Source organism: Gadus chalcogrammus, chromosome 4 (genome assembly GCF_026213295.1).
Source record: "Gadus chalcogrammus isolate NIFS_2021 chromosome 4, NIFS_Gcha_1.0, whole genome shotgun sequence".
In the NCBI taxonomy this organism is placed as follows: domain Eukaryota; kingdom Metazoa; phylum Chordata; class Actinopteri; order Gadiformes; family Gadidae; genus Gadus; species Gadus chalcogrammus.
The window spans coordinates 8,294,835-8,312,625 of NC_079415.1; the positions used below are offsets into that span (position 1 = coordinate 8,294,835).

The following is a 17,791-nucleotide window of genomic DNA, read 5'->3' on the forward strand; positions in this document are numbered from 1 at the left end:
TTTAGATGGATGCTGTTAATGAAGCATAATTTGATATAAGTGGCCTATGTCTGATCTTTATGTTAATATTCCAGCCAATCCATATTTTTTCAGTTTCAAACCTTATTACTTGTAACCAAACCAGGCCTTCATCTAAAGGTCTTCTTCTAAAGGTATTTGCATCCATGTCATCCATGTCTGTACAATGATTTTTAGATTTCTCTTTTGTAAAACTTGAAAAATAAAGTAAGCTTTGGCTTTGGAAAAGTTTCACTCATTATATAAATAGGCGGCTTTGGGCGCCTTTTTAGGCATTGGGCTTCATTTGGGCTTCTTTTTGATGTGAGAGTTGCTTATTTGTCTCGCGAGAGTTGGCAACACTGACCTACGACCACATCAGACAATGAGGATGCGCTCTTTTATTCTCTTTACTGCAGGTAATGATAGGTTCTGAAAGATGGCATATCCATGTAGCTTACTAATGAATAAAATGCATACAAAAAACGTTGACATATGACCCACTATGTTCTGCTCCATATACCCAATTTTGACATTGTCCCAGCCAAAGAGTATTGTTATTAATACCTCATTCATTGTCCAAAATAATCCATAATAATTCAGATCGGGTTTTGTTGTGGGTACAAAATGAATCTTGAAGAAAACTCATCCCAAGCGTCCCCATTAATTATCGTCTTTGATGACTGATTTCAAAGATCAATGATAGTAACCCACCACAAACTGTTCACAAAGAAGTCACAAATATATAGTACTTTGCCATTATCAGATAAAGATTATTGGTGGCCAAGTGCCTCACTTTAGCGTCCTTCACCCATCCAGCCACATCATATTGGTAGGCATCAGTGCTCTTGAACGCTTTCAAGATATCTCCACTGTATGGGGAGGGGTTGTGGACTTAATAAATATATATGTCATGAAGATTGATTTGAGGCAAGCATACTAATGGACTAAAAAAAACTAGGGATAACAAATAAGGATCGGAGTCTAAAATCAATAATATCTCTCTCTCTAACATTCAGATGAGCGGTGTGGGCGGCCATACTTGGCGAGATCGGTCGTGCAAATGGCGGCGTTCCAGAAAACGTGACGTAGATGAACCGTATGAATAAACATCCCGCTTTGAACGGTGAAGCAGCTATGAAAACTATAAAAACTACAAAATGACTCTATTAATGTAGACTTTGTGGAAAATGCGCCGACGTTGGCTCAGCGTGGCCCTGCCCTCTTCCACTACGTAGCTAAGATGGCTGCCGTTGAGTACGAAAAGTGTACATCGCCAGAGCCCGTCTACGAAGAGCCTTGGCACTTCCTATATGCCCCATTGTACCGATCTTGGTTGTAGTTCCATTAGACATCCACTGGGGGTGATCGCGGGCGAGTCCAGATTGAATGGGAGTCTATGGGGCTAGACGGCTAAATATGTCTCTTTCACCTGCTTGTCGTTGAAATATCGCAAATTTTATTGTAGATTCCGCAAGTTCAATATAGATTATAGTTCAAAAGTCGAATGAATGAGTACTTATGTCTTTTCGATTTCTTACAGTTTGGGCCGTTGTTGGCCGTACACGCTAGCATTCTGCTAATGAATGCTGATTGGTCAGGGACGGACTTGCGACTGATTACGACCAGAGACCCCTCTTGACGGCATCTGAAGCTGAAGCACAATCAGAAACATTATCTTAAGTTGGACTTTCCGTCGAAGATAATTTTTGCGTACTGTATTTATATTTTCCTGCAGGCCCTTTTATTTTTTATAGTTATGTATGGTGAAAGTACATGGGCATAAATGGAATTTCTTCCATTTCTTGTGTTCAATGTTCAATATGTTGTATACATGGTAGTTACGGTATGACCACCGTAAATAATACAGTCAATGTCCCGCTCAATATCGTTTCATCTGTCATTGTCTATTTTTCGAAAATAAAGATAGTTTAAGAAAGAAATGCCTCGTAAATGTGCAATGATAAACTGCTCTAACAGTGGAAACGGATTGTCCGTCTTTTCGTTTCCCAAGGACGGAAAAAGGTAACGTTCTTGCTTGCTCCTGTATGAATGGCCCTAGGCTACCTGAGGCTGCACCTGGTAGGGAAAGTTGCGCTGGAGCCCGGGTAAAATCGCACATGGCTTATTCAAGTTGCGTGCTAGACATTCTCTAAAGTGTCGAGACTCAAGCACTTAACTAACCTTAACCGATTGTTCCATACAAATTGTTTGTTAACGATTTAACATCTTCAACATCTGCTATTACAGTCGTTTTTTTTTTTGTAGGACTTGGGCTAATGACCTTGCACAGAGGGAAAACCATCTACACCACTTGTCATTGATTTCTATGCATTCAGTGATCTTTACAGATGGGTTTGTTTTAAGCCATTGAATATAATTGCTCTGCCCTGAAACACATTATAAGCTACACATGTTTGTTAAATGAGAAATATGGTCTGGGTCACATTGAAACAGTAACAGTTGTATAACAGTAATTATACAAACATTATACCAACATTGCAACAGGTACGTTTATTCAAACATCACACTAACAAGAACACAATAAGAACAGTAACTAATAAAAAAAAAAGAGAAATGATTTAACAACACTGAACATACAGAACAGAGGCAGGGAAAAAGGACAGAGGAAGACGACTTGTCCGTTGTCACAGCATCAAGGTCCAACAGTAGAGATCAAGAAAGGAAGAGGCATGAGGAGGAGTACAACAGAACACTGCTCTCTAGGAAATTGTTTACTGATGTAAACTAAGTTGATGCAGTCTTAAAATTATGATTCTAATCCAGGTTTCTATTTCAGGAGAAAGAAATGGCTCATAATCGTTACTAAAAAAAAGCTTTATCATCGGCACTAGTGAGGATAAAAAAAAACACTCTCTGTAAGTTACATACATATGTAAAACATTCGCGCATTCCTTTTTTTTACATTAGCTCACTAAAACTCTGTAACTAGTGTATTAAGCAAGCAAAGGCCTTACCTCCAACAGCTGGTGTTATCGTGGCGGGAAAAGGGAAATGCCGAAGTGCTTCAGAAACTGCCGTAAAGCAGTACCTCTGACAGTATGACAATGTGTGACGTCATCACATTTTTTTAACGCCTTTTTAGAACAGATACGTGACTTTAAAAAATTCAATATTCAGCTGAGTTTATTATCTTTGCCCCTCTTTTTGAACGCAACTTTCAAATTACTTGACAAAAAATTATATCGAAAAGTGGATTCTGAGGATAAAACCCCATAGGCTCCCATTAATTCTGGACTCGCCTGCGAGCGCCCCGCGTGGACAGAGGTTATTACTGCAACCAGTGCAGAAAACCGAAACTAACCAGCGAGTGCCTGTTCTCCTCATATTAGACATTCTCTGACATCGCCACCTCTGACAACACTGACATCTGAAAATTAGCGCACTTAGTGATTGCGGATAGTGTACTTCGTTTAAGGGTACTGATGGAAGTATGGATATTGGAACACGGCACTGGTCATAGGTGAATTCTGCGACTCACCGAAAAGTCTTGGTTCTTTTCTTGATACAAACGCTAATTCTAAACAGCATTTTACACATAGCCTATAATAGGAAATGCTCAAAGGTATATCAACTAATCAAACACTGACTGTAGCTCTTTATAGAGAAAGAACAGCGGTGATGGACCGTACTAAACGCCCTATCCATTGTATGGGTAGGCCTATGTTAAAATGCTAATCAAATCAAATCTATTTATTAAGCACATTTAATAACAAGTGGAAAGATTGGGGGGAGATCATATGTTTTATTTATGTTTTTGTTCTAATGCACAACGTTTTATCGACTTCATGCCTGTCTACTTCAAACTCGTGCATGTTGCAGAAAATGTGCAACAGCGCCCCATCGGGTGATTCGGTGGGCTGCAGAATTCGGACCTTCGGTGTAACACCGGCGTACCATACAAGTGGATTACACCATAATCGTTGTAAACCCTGGTCAGACTATTGCCAGAACAAGCTCAATCATAGATTGCGCGTTGGTCTGGGGAAGCTGTCATTTTGTCATTTTCTCCAGCACAACAGGCGTGATCAACGCCTCTTGTGCTGACCTGTGTGAAGTTGGCCCCCCGTCTCATTCAAAATATTAAAATGACACTGCTGTTTGTTTGTGCTAGGTTTGTGCTGGTTTGTGCCGTAAAAATTATCGTTTGTGCTGGTAAGGATTTTGAGTAATTCAAAATTGCATTTTCTGGCATGTGACGTCACCCAGCCCCCCGTTCACGCCCAAATCATATCAAAATAGTCCCAATCGTTAGTGCTACGTTTGTGCTGGTTTGTGCCGTCAAAAGAAATTGTTTTGCTATTATGGTTTCTTAGTTTTTTCCCGTTTGATTTTTCACACATGACGTCACTCAGCCCCCCCTCCATCTTCAAATTGCGTCAAAATTGTCTCTATTGCCGCTTTTCCACCGCACATGTAGCTCGACTCGACACGACTCGACACAACACGACTCGACACGGTAGCAGCACGGGTCCTTTTCCACCGCAAATAGTACCTCCTGGACGTGGGCGCGGTCGGCTGCGCGAAAGGGCCGTGACGTATTTTTGTACGCGACGCAAACAACACCTACGCAATCCACACATGGACAGAACCCACATAACAACAATGGAGGACATCGATAACATTACTATTATTAGCTGGCATGTTGAAGAAGTTGAAGAAGTGGAATATGTTGGCTGCGGCGCTGCTATGGCTGTTACCGGCATGGTTGCCATGTCGCTCTCGTGACTTCGTCACACTCTCTGGCCAATCAGTGGCCGGCCGTCTGCCGACGTCACCTTTTAGTATCGGCTCAGCCGCTTGGAACCTAGAGCGAGGCGGTACTAGAAAAAGCAGCCACTTGAGGTACTAGATCGCGGTGGAAACGCAAAAAATGCGAGCTGAGTCGAGTCGAGTCGAGTCGTGTCGAGCTGGTACCATGCAGTGGAAAAGCGGCATATGTTTAGTGCTACGTTAGTGCTGGTTTGTGCTTTTAAAATATTTTTTTTTGATACTTTACTTTTTAAGTAATTAATAAAACTTTATTTTCCCTTCTTGTTATGTAAAACAGACCACTTGTTATGCAACCAGCACCCCTAGAACGTTCAAATCGCGTCAAAATGGTCTCTATCGTTAGTGCTACGTTTGTGCTGGTTTGTGCAGTCAAAAGAAATGTTTGTGCCACTATAGTTTAAAATATATTCCCATTTAAATTCTCTCATGTGACAAGTTACTATTAAAACTTGATTTTGCTATGTTGTTTTGTTATGTGACAGCCCCCTGTCAACGTCAAAATGTCATACAAATAGTCTCATTTGTTTGTCCTACGTTTGTGATTTTTTTCTGCTGTCAAAATTAATATTTGTACCAATTAGTAAATGTTTATAAACTATTGTGAAGTGATAAAATAAGGGGGATATGTGAATGAATGAATCCCAAAAGGATTTGTATGAAGGCCACCGATTGTCCGGTAAGAACAGATGATGTCAAAGTCCTAATAACAAAATAAGAACGGTATGTATTTCCACACGCACACTCTCTATATGTGGATGGCAGGATGAACGTGATTTGACTGATGAACACGCTAATGATGACGCTCTCCTCCAGCTTCTGTATTGACAACAACTGGACAGGTGGGTCAGGGGGGGGGGGGTTCGGGGGACCATGAAACTGGACTTGGGATAGCCAGTGAAGGTCAGGGTCTCTATGGAACTCTGGGATCAAGCTCTGGCTGAGTGCACATTCTGTGCATCTATTTGTTTGTGTTTCATCTCATGACCCTGCTACTTACAGCAGATACCGTGACAAGTGGCTAATAAAGAATATTACATCTAAATCAAAACCAGACTGAGGTGAACCAAACTCAAATGTATTTGAAAATAACGCACAAAAAACAAGCAAACACCTCATATAAACAGGACATACAAATATGATGATTGGGGAACAATCAATTATTTTGACGGCACAAACGATAGAGCCTATTTTGAGATTTCAAAGTGGACTGTGGGCTGGTGAGGTCAAACTTGGGCATAATAAAGCTTTAACATTAACTTAAAAACTATAGTTGTTAAGAATTGAAGGTGATGTGCAGAACTTAAATGCACGACTCAGAACTCAGATATTAAATATTCTGAATGAATAAAAATTGAAAAGATATGCGTGTCCTGTAATGTGTATGAGCTATACACACACGACTTTATATATATATATTTATATATTATCTTATATTATTATTAATTATTATAAAAACTAAGAAACCATAATAGCAAAACAATTTATTTTGACGGCACAAACCAGCACAAACGTAGCACTAACGATTGGGACTATTTTGATGAGATTTGGGCGTGACGGGGGGCTGGGTGACGTCACATGCCAGAAAATGCCATTTTGAATTACTCAAAATCCTTACCAGCACAAACGATAATTTTTACGGCACAAACCTAGCACAAACGAACAGCAGTGTTATTTTAATATTTTGAATGAGACGGGGGGCCAACTTCACACAGGTCTTGTGCCTGGGGGGAAAGCCAGCTCGGTGGGGAAAAGCCCACCGAGCTCGGTGAAGTAGAAAGAAATGTATTGCTCTTCTCCAGCATGGATATATCAAAGAAGTTCTCCAGACCCTGGTGCAGGGCAAACTCAAATCGACGGAAGAATGAGCGGGGCTACCCAGTCTGTAAACCCTACACCGAGTCGGTGTCCCTAGGTGGCAGCATATCGCCGATGAGTTGATAACATGTCGCTTTCTTCCCCCAGAAGAAGCTTCGTTTCGTTTTTCAGGAAACACGATATACTGTGCGCTACCATAACATATCTTGGATAATATAAATGTGGATTTCTGCAGGTTCCTGCGGCCAGCAACTAACACTGTTTCGCTTTGCAATTTCAGTCCCAAGCCACGAGAGATGAGCCATTCTTGGAAGATGCTTGGTGCTGCTGGTCATGGGGACAGACATCCTCTGTTCGGAGGAGCTATATCAGCTAGAATCCCACACAGTGCCAGGGACATCAGTGATGTGAGAGAGGTTCCAGACAACCAGGAGGTGTTTGCCCATGGCCACACCGACCAGAGTCTCATAGTGGAGCTGTTAGAGTTCGAGAGTAAAGTCGAAGACCAAGACGCCGCGAAGTATCACTTTGAGGACATCGCAGGGAGTAACAAGGCACTGAAGCCGGGGACATGTGATGTCACTAGTGTTGTGCCCCTCTCTAAGTCAGAGCTCTCCCTGTCAGAATGCAGTTCTGCCTGGCTGCTGAATGGTGCACAATGTGTATCTAAATTCAACGAGGAAGCCAGAAATGCTGTGACGATCCACCTGGGACTGTTTCGCCTACCGCAGTTCTCCACAGACGTCCTAGTAACTTTCAACGACCCCCTCAGCATCAGCCCCGACAGCAGCAGCATCAGCAGTGCATCCGGAACACAATCTTCAGAACCATGGACCGTGCAAGACTTCCATCGCTTGTTACACTCTTTAACACTACACGAGCCTGGATTGTTTGGTTAGCTTGATGGGACCTCACTCTGCCCAGTGAATAAAGTTTAAATTGCCTACTAAACATGCCTATGTAGTTATAACATGACATTTCACCTCGGGAATCAATCAATTACAGTTGTATATCGTTGCAGAAGAACGATGAAAAACTAAAACAAACAAAAACTGTCTTGTAATTTAATTAACTTGTTTTGTTGCAAAAAACCTGATGGCCTTATGTTTATTTTGCTTTTTTATTTTTTGGAATAAATCCAATTCCTTTAGGCTATATGAAGAAAAAAAAGGATTTAAAAACATGGCCTAAATGTTATTATTTTAAATGTTGGGTTAAGCCAAGAGCAAGCTGCTTTTATTGACAATAGGCTACAATAACCTTTGAAGGTGTGACATGATCTTAAGGGCAAAATTGATGACGCTTTCTCTCAAAGGAGACATTATACCACCGGGGTCCTCTACGAATAGTCAAATCTCCTAACCTTTATGCCTACTTTCCTTAACCTGTGTGGAAAACGTCATCGGGTGAAGGAGAGATGAAAGGGTGGTTCCTTTCGAACATAAAGACAGCACTGTTTCAAATGAATTAGGGCCTTTACGAATAGTCAGATCTCCTAACCTTTATGCCTCGATCCTTTCCTTAACCTTTGAGAAAAACGGAATCCTGTCAAGGAGATGAAAAGGTGCTTCCTTTCGAACATAGGAAAAGACAGCACTGTTTAAAATGAATTCGACTCCACTCTTCCTAACCGACGTCATTGCGCAACGGCGGGTATTGCCGACCTCTAGCGTCTCTATAGTGTGAAACTACAATTTTCCGAAGATTGACTAAAACAAGCGCTCTTTGATCCATGCGTTATTGTCGTATTGATTTCAATCAGGTTATCGCCAACAGCAGGGACGTGCACAGGGGGGTTGCTCAGGTTGCTTGGGCAACTGCCCATATGCCCTCCTCGACTCACGTTGCCCTTCCGAGAAAAAAAAAAAAAAAGATTTTTTTTTTTTTTTATCATTTAATGGATGCAGAATTTCATGTAGGCCAAGATAAAAAAAATCGCCACTCGAAACATTTCATAAAGTAAGCGTAGCCTCATTCAATTCCGTTCGGGCATTGAGAGTGAAAGGCAGTAGGGGGAGGGCAAACTCTGCCGCGCGGCAACATTCGCTTTGGCCGCCTCCCCTCTGCCGCCCTTCCCTCATTGAAATTAATGGAGGCGGCGAGTTGCCGCGCGGCGTGTGAAACGTAGCTGCAGCGCTGCACGCGACCGGAACACCGGCACCTGTGAGACGACTGCCTTGATGTTGTCGGAAAAGGTGAATTTGAGATGTATAACAAACAAACAATCATCATCACGTTTTATGAAATGAATTACAATCTTCATAAATCCAGGCTCAGTTTGCCACGTAACGTTTAGCCTAAATAATCAGACAGCTAGCTAGCTTGCAGACAAGCTGCCCGTTATCACTATAGTCTACACTTTTTTTTTTGGTAGGCAAACTAAGCTACATGTCTGCTGATAGTTAGTTTCTAACATTTCGTTTTAACAAGAAGAATAAATGATGGAAGTAATGCATCACATGAATTCTTTCATTCAAAATGGTTCATGCCTAAATCTTATCACTATTTTGGGTATTGTTTGTTATTGTTTAGTGAAGCCGAAATGCCCAGTGAAAAGAGGAGGATTCAGGAGAGAGAGAGAGACAACTAAAGGAGGCAGCAAAGAGGAGCACATCACTACAGGGTTGGCCACGAAAAAGCCAAACAGCAGGTGGGACAGAGACTTTGCATAGTGATAAAAAATGATACTGTGTAGGCTAATTGATAGATTTAACCAGACTCATATTTTTGCCTACTAATGGCAATTTTTCATAATTACATTACATTTAAGATGAGGAGCAGCGACAAGCCTCCAGACACTCGGAAAATGTGGACCAGGAGGAGGCACATAGGGCAGGTAGGCCTAAGTGCTGATCACCATATATGAGAGGACCATGCTAGAAAGTACAGGGTTAAAGAGCTGCATGGGGGGGGGGGGTGCCCTTTTTTCAGGTCAGAGCAACTGCCCCTCAAAATCCCTGTGCACGTCCCTGGCCAACAGTGAGAATCACTTAGGTCGGACTTGGCCAACGGGAATATTTAAGGCCACTTGAATTCCAATTCACATGTGGAAAAAAAGAGGCTAAACTTAAGTCTATATTGATGTTGAAATTAACTGCCCACTGTCTTTCTTAAATGTGAAGTTGGCATTTTATTTTCTTATGGTGTATTTGATGTGCTTAATAACCAGCAATAAATTGATTCATATATATTCAAATAATTATGTTTCTTTATACCGCGTCTCTCATGAGTCTTCGCGTAGTGTCGGTAAACTTCGTCGGTGGCATGTTGCTTTAAATATTGCCGCCGTAAAGAAATATGGGATAGGCCTACCACTCTCTCCTTTCCTTTCGCAAAGGAAGCTCAGGAGTAATCAATGCTAAAGGAGGGTTAAAGGAAGCATCGAGGCTCCTTTCGGCGTCTCTAGCGTGGAACTACCGTTTTCCGAAGTTGGACTACAACAAGCGGTCTTTGCATTCTTGTATTGATTTCAATCAGGTTGTCGAGAATCACTTATGTCGGACTTGGCCAGCGGGAATATTTTTGGCCACTTGAATCCCAATTCACATGGGGGAAAAAAGAGGCTCAAGTTAAATGTTGACGTTGAAATGAACTGCCCCTAGTAGTCTTTCTTAAATGTGAAGTCAGCATTTTATTTCCTTACGTGTATATTGTGTGCTTAATAACCAGCAACAAATGAATTCATTTCGATTCAAATTATAAGTTTCTGGAATTGGTATCCATTATTAGGGGCCCGAGCAGCAAAGCTGCTTTGTCCTCTATTGGTTCTGTAATTTTATTTATTTTTTTAATTCTGTTAAAGTCATACTGCAGCCTACGCCGTAAGTCGATACCTCTTGACATTTTTAGGTATGGTTACCAATAACCCCAAACCCATCAACCCAAATTTGTGGTACTGCAACCAAAGGTGGCGCTATTGTAAAAAATCATGAATTAGGCTTATTTCTCCTCACCAGATTGACCTGGACTCAAAATTCTTTCAGAATATGAATCTCTAGAATTAGATGCATTTATTAAACCTAAAATTAATCTTTTATAAAAATGTATAAACATGATTGACACAATGTTATGGGTGAGCAGCTTAAGATGGCCGCCAGTGGTGACGTTCGACTCCATTGGCCAGCAGCGCGGACGAGGCATCTACTTAATATATATATATATATATTAAGTAGAAAAAAATATTTCAAAAATCTGAGAGCCGGAAGCATAAGGAGATAGTCATGATGTTGTCGCCATAGATATATCTATGGCGACAACATCATGACTATCTCCTTATGCTTCCGGCTCTCAGATTTTTGAAATATTTTTTAATAGCCTGAATAACACAATTATTTGTCTTATTTGTATTGTTAGTTTATGCATTGTTATTTATTTTTCTTTGTTTCCCTCTTTTTCTGGGTTGCAATAACTTACAAGAGGTCCCCACTTGGACTTGGAGGATTCACTGCAAGCAATATACAAGTAATTTAATATAGCACCACCACCTCTCTCTCTAGCTAAGATGGCTTCTTATTGGGCCAAAAGACGTAGGTGTTACGCCCCGTCCCGCTACACGGTCCAACACCCCCCTCTAGCGGCGGCAGGGCGTAACGGATTCCTCTTCCCGCAACCCACCTGTCGGCAATCTACAATCTACGCTTCCCTATTTCAGTCTGGGATCCTCAGTCTGCCGGCGCCAGTTCGTCATACACTTCCAGCAAGTTCGTATCGCCTACCCGCTCTATTGTCAAGTCCTGTTCGCATACCCTGTCCCCCTAATCCCATTCCCCTTCTCTAGTTCTCCCGCTACCGGACCTCCGCCTGCCCGACTACCCGATCCTCGCCTAGCCCCCACCTGCACGATCGTCCTCCCGGCTCCAGACCCCCTCGCCTGCCTGACTACCCGTCCACCGTCTAGCCCGTGACCACCTGATTGCCAGCCCGTTACCAGACCCCCGCCTGCCTGACTTCCCGAACGCTCCACAAATAAATTCCCTTTGCCTTTGCCTTTACCCTGTCTCCGCCTCCCTGCGTCCTGCACTTGGGTCCCAGTAATCCGTACCGTAACAGTAGGGTCATCAGAACTGTAAGGGACATAGAGAAAGATATCCTTAAGGAATACGAGGAAACTCTGCATAATGAAAGTGCACCCTGCGTGAATAGGGAACCACCCTTCACAATCTCTCAAGTTTGCCAACTCGATACACCACCAGCTTCCCATGTAGTCGTGGGAAGCTGTCCCATGAAGTCTATATTGATGTTGAAATTAACTGCCCACTGTCTTTCTTAAATGTGAAGTTGGCATTTTATTTTCTTATGGTGTATTTGATGTGCTTAATAACCAGCAATAAATTGATTCATATATATTCAAATAATTATGTTTCTTTATACCGCGTCTCTCATGAGTCTTCGCGTAGTGTCGGTAAACTTCGTCGGTGGCATGTTGCTTTAAATATTGCCGCCGTAAAGAAATATGGGATAGGCCTACCACTCTCTCCTTTCCTTTCGCAAAGGAAGCTCAGGAGTAATCAATGCTAAAGGAGGGTTAAAGGAAGCATCGAGGCTCCTTTCGGCGTCTCTAGCGTGGAACTACCGTTTTCCGAAGTTGGACTACAACAAGCGGTCTTTGCATTCTTGTATTGATTTCAATCAGGTTGTCGAGAATCACTTATGTCGGACTTGGCCAGCGGGATACACCACCAGCTTCCCATGTACCAATGGAAAATGATCATACAGATGGTAGTGTAGCTGGAAGTGATGGAGATGAATCAGATTCTCACTCTGACAGTGATGAGCATCAACCTAGTCAGGATCTGCTTATAAGGAGCCTAAGATATTGGGCAACATCCTACTCCATCAGTCTGGTTAATTTGTCTGCTCTGCTGTCCATCTTAAAGCTATTTCACCCTAGGCTTCCTAAAGATGGAAGAACTCTGCTTGGAACACAATCTCATGTTGCAACCACTCAAATGCAAGGGGGCGAGTACTTTCATTTTGGATTGGTGCAAGGAATACTTTCACGATTGAAATGTCTGAGTTTACCAGTGAACCTCACAACTCTTATTTTACAGTTCAACATAGATGGTCTCCCCCTCTTTAAGAGTTCAAGACTTCAATTCTGGCCTATACTTGCAATCCTGAAATGTGATTACACTAAGTCCCCATTTATTGTCGGCATATTTTGTGGTTTAAGCAAGCCAAAGTGTGTTGTTGAGTATCTGAAGCAATTTGTTAGGGACCTTAAAAATGTACTGGCTAATGGCATTATTCATAAGGGTAAGCTATTGAATGTAGAGGTTTCCTCATTTGTGTGTGATGCTCCCGCCAGAGCCTATGTTAAGAATGTTAAGTCACATAATGGGTATTCAGGATGCGACAAGTGTGATCAAGAGGGTGTGTGGAGGAACAAAATGACGTATCCTGAAACAGATGTCAGGCTGAGGACTGACTCGAGTTATTATGATATGATTGATGAGGAACATCACTTGAAACAGACACTCAGTCCTTTAACAGGGATTGTAAAGATGGGTTCTTCATTCCCAATAGATTATATGCATCTCTGTTGTCTTGGGTTGATGAGAAAACTGTTGAATATGTGGTCAAAGGGCAAGCTAGCCACTAGGCTTCCTTCACAAACGGTTAACAGTATATCAAGCAAACTGCTGGTGTTACATTCCCACACCCCTGTTGAATTCAATCGTAAGCCAAGAGGTTTGAATGAGCTTGATCGTTGGAAAGCTACTGAGCTCCGATCCTTTATGTTATACTGGGGTCCTGTAGTTCTGAAGGGTTGCCTTCCCAGTGAGTTTAATGACAATTTTATGTTATTTTCAGTGGCCATGTATTTGTATTTGTCACCGGGACTTTCTGACCAAATGGTTGAATTTGCACATAGATTGATGATTTCCTTTGTGAAACACTTTGGACAGCTGTATGGTAGGGATGAGATTGTGTTCACTGTTCATCAGCTTATACATTTAGTTGATGAATACAAACAATTTGGACCTTTAGATAGGGTGACCACACGTCCGTATTTCCCGGGACATGTCCGTATTTCACGTCCTGTCCCGGGTGTCCCGGGTTATTTTTAGAAAGTGAGGAAATGTCCTGGTTTTTAAAATTACCTTCTTTGGACCATTACATTTACATGCACTAGGGCACTGCCCACGGCGCTGTGTGCGACGTAGCCTATTCCAACCCGGTCTCACGAAAAGTCGTGACACTGTCACGTTATTTAATCTATTGAAACGTGTTCAGGATCACGTATTTTCAAAATTTTCGTGTTTTAAAGCACAAATTTCAAACCCATGTATTTCATTTGGAAGTATTTGTCGTGTCACCAGCACGACTTCCAAACTAAGGTTCTGTGCGGGAGCGTTCTCCCTAATGTCCCTTAAGGAGCTCCGTACAGAACATTTATTGTTAAAAATTGTGAACAATATGACAGCTTTTCTACTTTCACCTTTGATTCTGAGAAATTGTGACAATTCACGGATAAAGGCTATTAAATGCAGGTGCGCTGCTCAGGCAAAACGCGAAAGAAAAAAGGGTAGCTGCTTAATCTGTTCTTTTTAGAATTGTATGTCTTGATGTTTTGATCTAGCCATAGATCTATTGTCTTGTTTTTGGCTATGTGAATGGAAGTCCGCGTCGATGCCTCGCAAGTCCAGTGTCGCGAGCGGACGTGACATCTATGCGTAGGGGTTGATTATAACTCTTGTTTATTGTTTATACCACAGTCTGGGGGAATACTCGTATTCTGATTGGCTGCAGGGTGTGTATTATCTCCTGATATAGGCTACAGACACCTGCTAAGTAGTTCCAGTCAGTGTTTAGATTCTCTGCCCGAGCCCGAGCCCGACCCGACCCGGCCCGGGTCGATATTTCCCATCACTATCCTCGGGCCGGGCCTTTGATCGAGCGTTTTTACTTTTATTTTATCATTATCATAAATTAGCCTAATCTGAGGAGAAATCTATGCCATAAACAGAAATATTATGGGTCTTGATTACACGGGTCTTCTCAATGCCGTGGAACGCTCCGTTCACTTGCATGGGTCCGGGGATATCTCGGGATTGGTTTCTTTATTAATCGAATGGGAAATGCAATAGGCCTATTTTAGGACCGAATCACCGTTGAACTTGTTTCTAATAACATTTCTAGCGAGAAATATACTTTTTACTTGTGTGGCAATATGTAGTTTGTTGTCATGGTGACTGTCAGCTGTGCGGCAGTCCCAGCCAATCACGGTGGGAGACTATCTATAAAGGCGGGCGTAGAGCACATGTCGGCATCTTGCTTGCCGTAGGCTGGGTCACGTTGCGCCTGGGCGTCCATTTCCGCTTCCGTGCGGTGACAGGTGAGCTGCCGGTCACGGCTGCATCTCTCTCGCATGTTGCCCATCCAGTACTAATTTTAGTTATTGTTTTGTAAAGGCTCTTGCTTGCCGGAGGCTGGGTCACGTAGCTCCTGTGCGTCTATTTCCGCTTCTGTGCAGTGATAGGTGAGCTGCCGGTCACGGCTGCATCTCTCTTATACGTTGCCTTCCCAGTGCTAATTTTAGTTATTGTTTGTAAAGGGCTCACTTGGATGTTGCTGCTGGCTGCGCGCTGCTCATCGATACATGGCCGATGCCGCCTACTGAACTGTCGCTTTGGTATAGCGTCCCGTTCCCTGCTCCACGCCACGTTGGCCGGGACTGCCCGATTGGGTGGCCGACAGTAGCGGCGCAGCGGCGGCCAATCCACCTATAAAAACCACTGCTGCTTTGCTTGCACGTTATTACCGCCTTGCCAGGGCCAGCTCGGACCCGATCGCTTTGCCGTTCATTCGGCTAGCGATAGTTTGTTCCTTTTCCTGTTGTGTCGCTATCTCTTTTGTTTAGTTGGTGCCACTACATATTAAAGTGTGTATGTTATGTTATGTAAGAGTTTTTGCTGATTTCTCCTTGTGTTTACTTATTATAGTTTTTGTTTATTTAATTAATTTCTCTTATTATTATTTTGTTTCCATTATGTTTTCTAACTGGTTGCTCTGCGATCCCCCTCAAATCAGGTGCTGAGCCTACGGTGGTGGACTGGTGTCCTGGTCACGGTGTCCCTTTTGTATTGTGTTTGCATTTGGTTTATTTTTCATTTGTTTTACATGTGGTGTTCCTGGGACCCCCTTTCCTTTGGATGCAGGTGTTCACAGTAGGTCTCAGCACTGATTGGATCTCAGTACCCAATTTCCCTCCTTAGTGAGTAATTCTCTAGTTTTAAGAACAGACATTTTGTATAAATAAAAGTATTTTTGTATGATTGAACAGATCGTCTCTGCCTCATTGCATAACGGACCTCAGTGCCTTTCCTTCATTTGTGCTAGTCCACTTAAAATAAATCTCTGGGTGAAATTCCCAGGGTGGCGTTGTCTGGCAATAATTAATGCTACCGATACTGCCTTTAAGAAAAGGGGCATCACTCCATAGCTCGTGCTGCCACAATCTGGCGTTGTCGGCAGGATTTGCAATTTGAGGGCAGAGACGTGTGTTCTGTTTATTCGTTATTTTTCATTAGTTTCTTTAAAGAAAGATCGTGTCTGTGCTAACGTAAGTGTCTGTGTCTGACTTGTGTTTTTTTTTGTTTTGTTTTTTAATTTCTTTCTTTTTTCGAGGCAAAGCAGCAGCTGGTTTTGTGGACCTGCAACAAGCCCAGTTCCCCTTGCCCTGGACTCTTCTCCACGGTGACAGGCTCTAGCTTGTATAGGCTTAGTTATGGAGGCAGAGTTGCAGGAACTGAGGGATTTAGTCGCACAGCTAAGGGCAGACAACGAGGGGCTGAGACAGGAACAGGTTGCAGCCATGCCTGGCCCTAGTACAGCGCCCCCAGTTCTTCTTGCGCCCGCTGCATCCTCCAGTGCCAGTGCTCCTTCAACGGAGAGACAGATTTTTGTACCTAGAGACAGAAAATGTCCCACATTTAGGGCAAGGTCAGGCATAGGGTTAGGTGAATGGTTGGAGGAGGTGCAAGCCTGTATGAGAGCACGCCACTTGTCTGCATCCGATCGGGCATTCTTCTTATTTGACCATCTAGAGGGGGAGGCGCGTGAGGAAATTAAGTACCGCTCCAGTGAAGAGCGTTCAGACCCATCTAAGATAATTGCGGTATTAGAGGAGCTTTATGGGTGTGCAGAGTCATATGTAGCTTTACAAGAGGCATTTTTCTCCCGACGACAGCATGAGGAAGAGACTCTACTAGAGTTTTCCCTCGCATTGATGGGTCTCATGACCTCTGTGAAGCAGCGTGCACCCAGTGGCATACCCAATGCAGAGGTTTTGTTGCGGGATCAGTTTGTAGAGCATGTGCTGGATGGGCCACTTCGTCGTGAGCTAAAGCAGTTTGTGCGCAGGAAGCCTACTGCTACCTTACTGGAGGCTAGGAGTGAGGCGATCAGGTGGGAACGAGAGGGCTTACCTGGAGGTGTTAGAGGTCGTAGTCATTCTGTTCCTTCTGTCTTCAGTGCTCAGTGTGTGGTCCAGGGCAGCCATCAGGCAGGTGTCGGTTCGCCTCAAGCCTCGGAGCTGTGTGAGATGAGGGAAATGCTGAAGTTGCAACAGGAGCAGTTGAACCAGCTGACTCAGAGTATTTCCCGTCTGCAGGCCTCTCGGCAGCAAAGCCGAGTGCCTTTTCGTGGTCCCATCATCTGTAGGAGGTGTCAGCAACCAGGTCACATTGCTAGGGAGTGTGGAGCTCGTGTTCCTGCATGCGCTCAACCTTCTTTACCGGTCTCTCGGCCAAGTGGGCCATTCCATTCCGCCCAGGTGTCGGAAAACTAGCGCCCGCCAAACTGCAGAGTCACAGTTCGGAGAGGGGAGTTACTGGCTCAGATTTAGGTCCAGGTGACGTGGAAGTGTCCAAGCTCATGTCATCTTGTCCTCATGTAGGTGTGAGGATGGGAGGGGTTGCTGTCTCCTGTTTAGTAGATACAGGGTCTATGGTATCAACTATTACAGAGTCTCTTTTCGAGCAACATTTTGCGCCTTGGGGCCAAGAGCGGCTTAAACCTTGCCACTGGCTGCAGCTCAGAGCAGCCAATGGCCTGGCCATCCCTTATATCGGCTACTTAGAACTGGACGTAGAGCTTTGTGGGAAGCGGCTGCCAGCCTGTGGGATTCTGTTGGTCAAGGACCCACCTGGTGGTGTATCTTCTCAGGTTCCAGGTATTTTAG

At 43.4% G+C, this 17,791-nt stretch overlaps 2 protein-coding genes across 2 annotated transcripts in view; both read left to right on the forward strand.

Moving 5' to 3' along the window:
* Window positions 1–17,791, forward strand: part of si:dkey-1d7.3 (transmembrane protein 132D) — an 83,226-nt gene that overhangs the window by 19,693 nt on the left and 45,742 nt on the right. The gene's annotated exons all lie outside the window — the stretch shown is intronic.
* rangrf (RAN guanine nucleotide release factor) lies at window positions 6,637–8,563 on the forward strand. The gene is made up of 2 exons (XM_056587441.1): window positions 6,637–6,792; window positions 6,887–8,563. Exons 1-2 carry the CDS (start codon window positions 6,734–6,736, stop codon window positions 7,503–7,505), a joined length of 678 nt encoding a protein of 225 aa, XP_056443416.1. The 5' UTR covers window positions 6,637–6,733; the 3' UTR covers window positions 7,506–8,563.

Excerpts from the sequence above, each read along its gene's own strand:
- rangrf (XM_056587441.1), top strand. The coding sequence starts at position 6,734 with ATGTCGCTTTCTTCCCCCAGAAGAAGCTTCGTTTCGTTTTTCAGGAAA. Across the intron at positions 6,793-6,886 it reads TTCAGGAAACACGATATACT|TCCCAAGCCACGAGAGATGA; the intron begins GTGCGCTACCAT and ends TTGCAATTTCAG.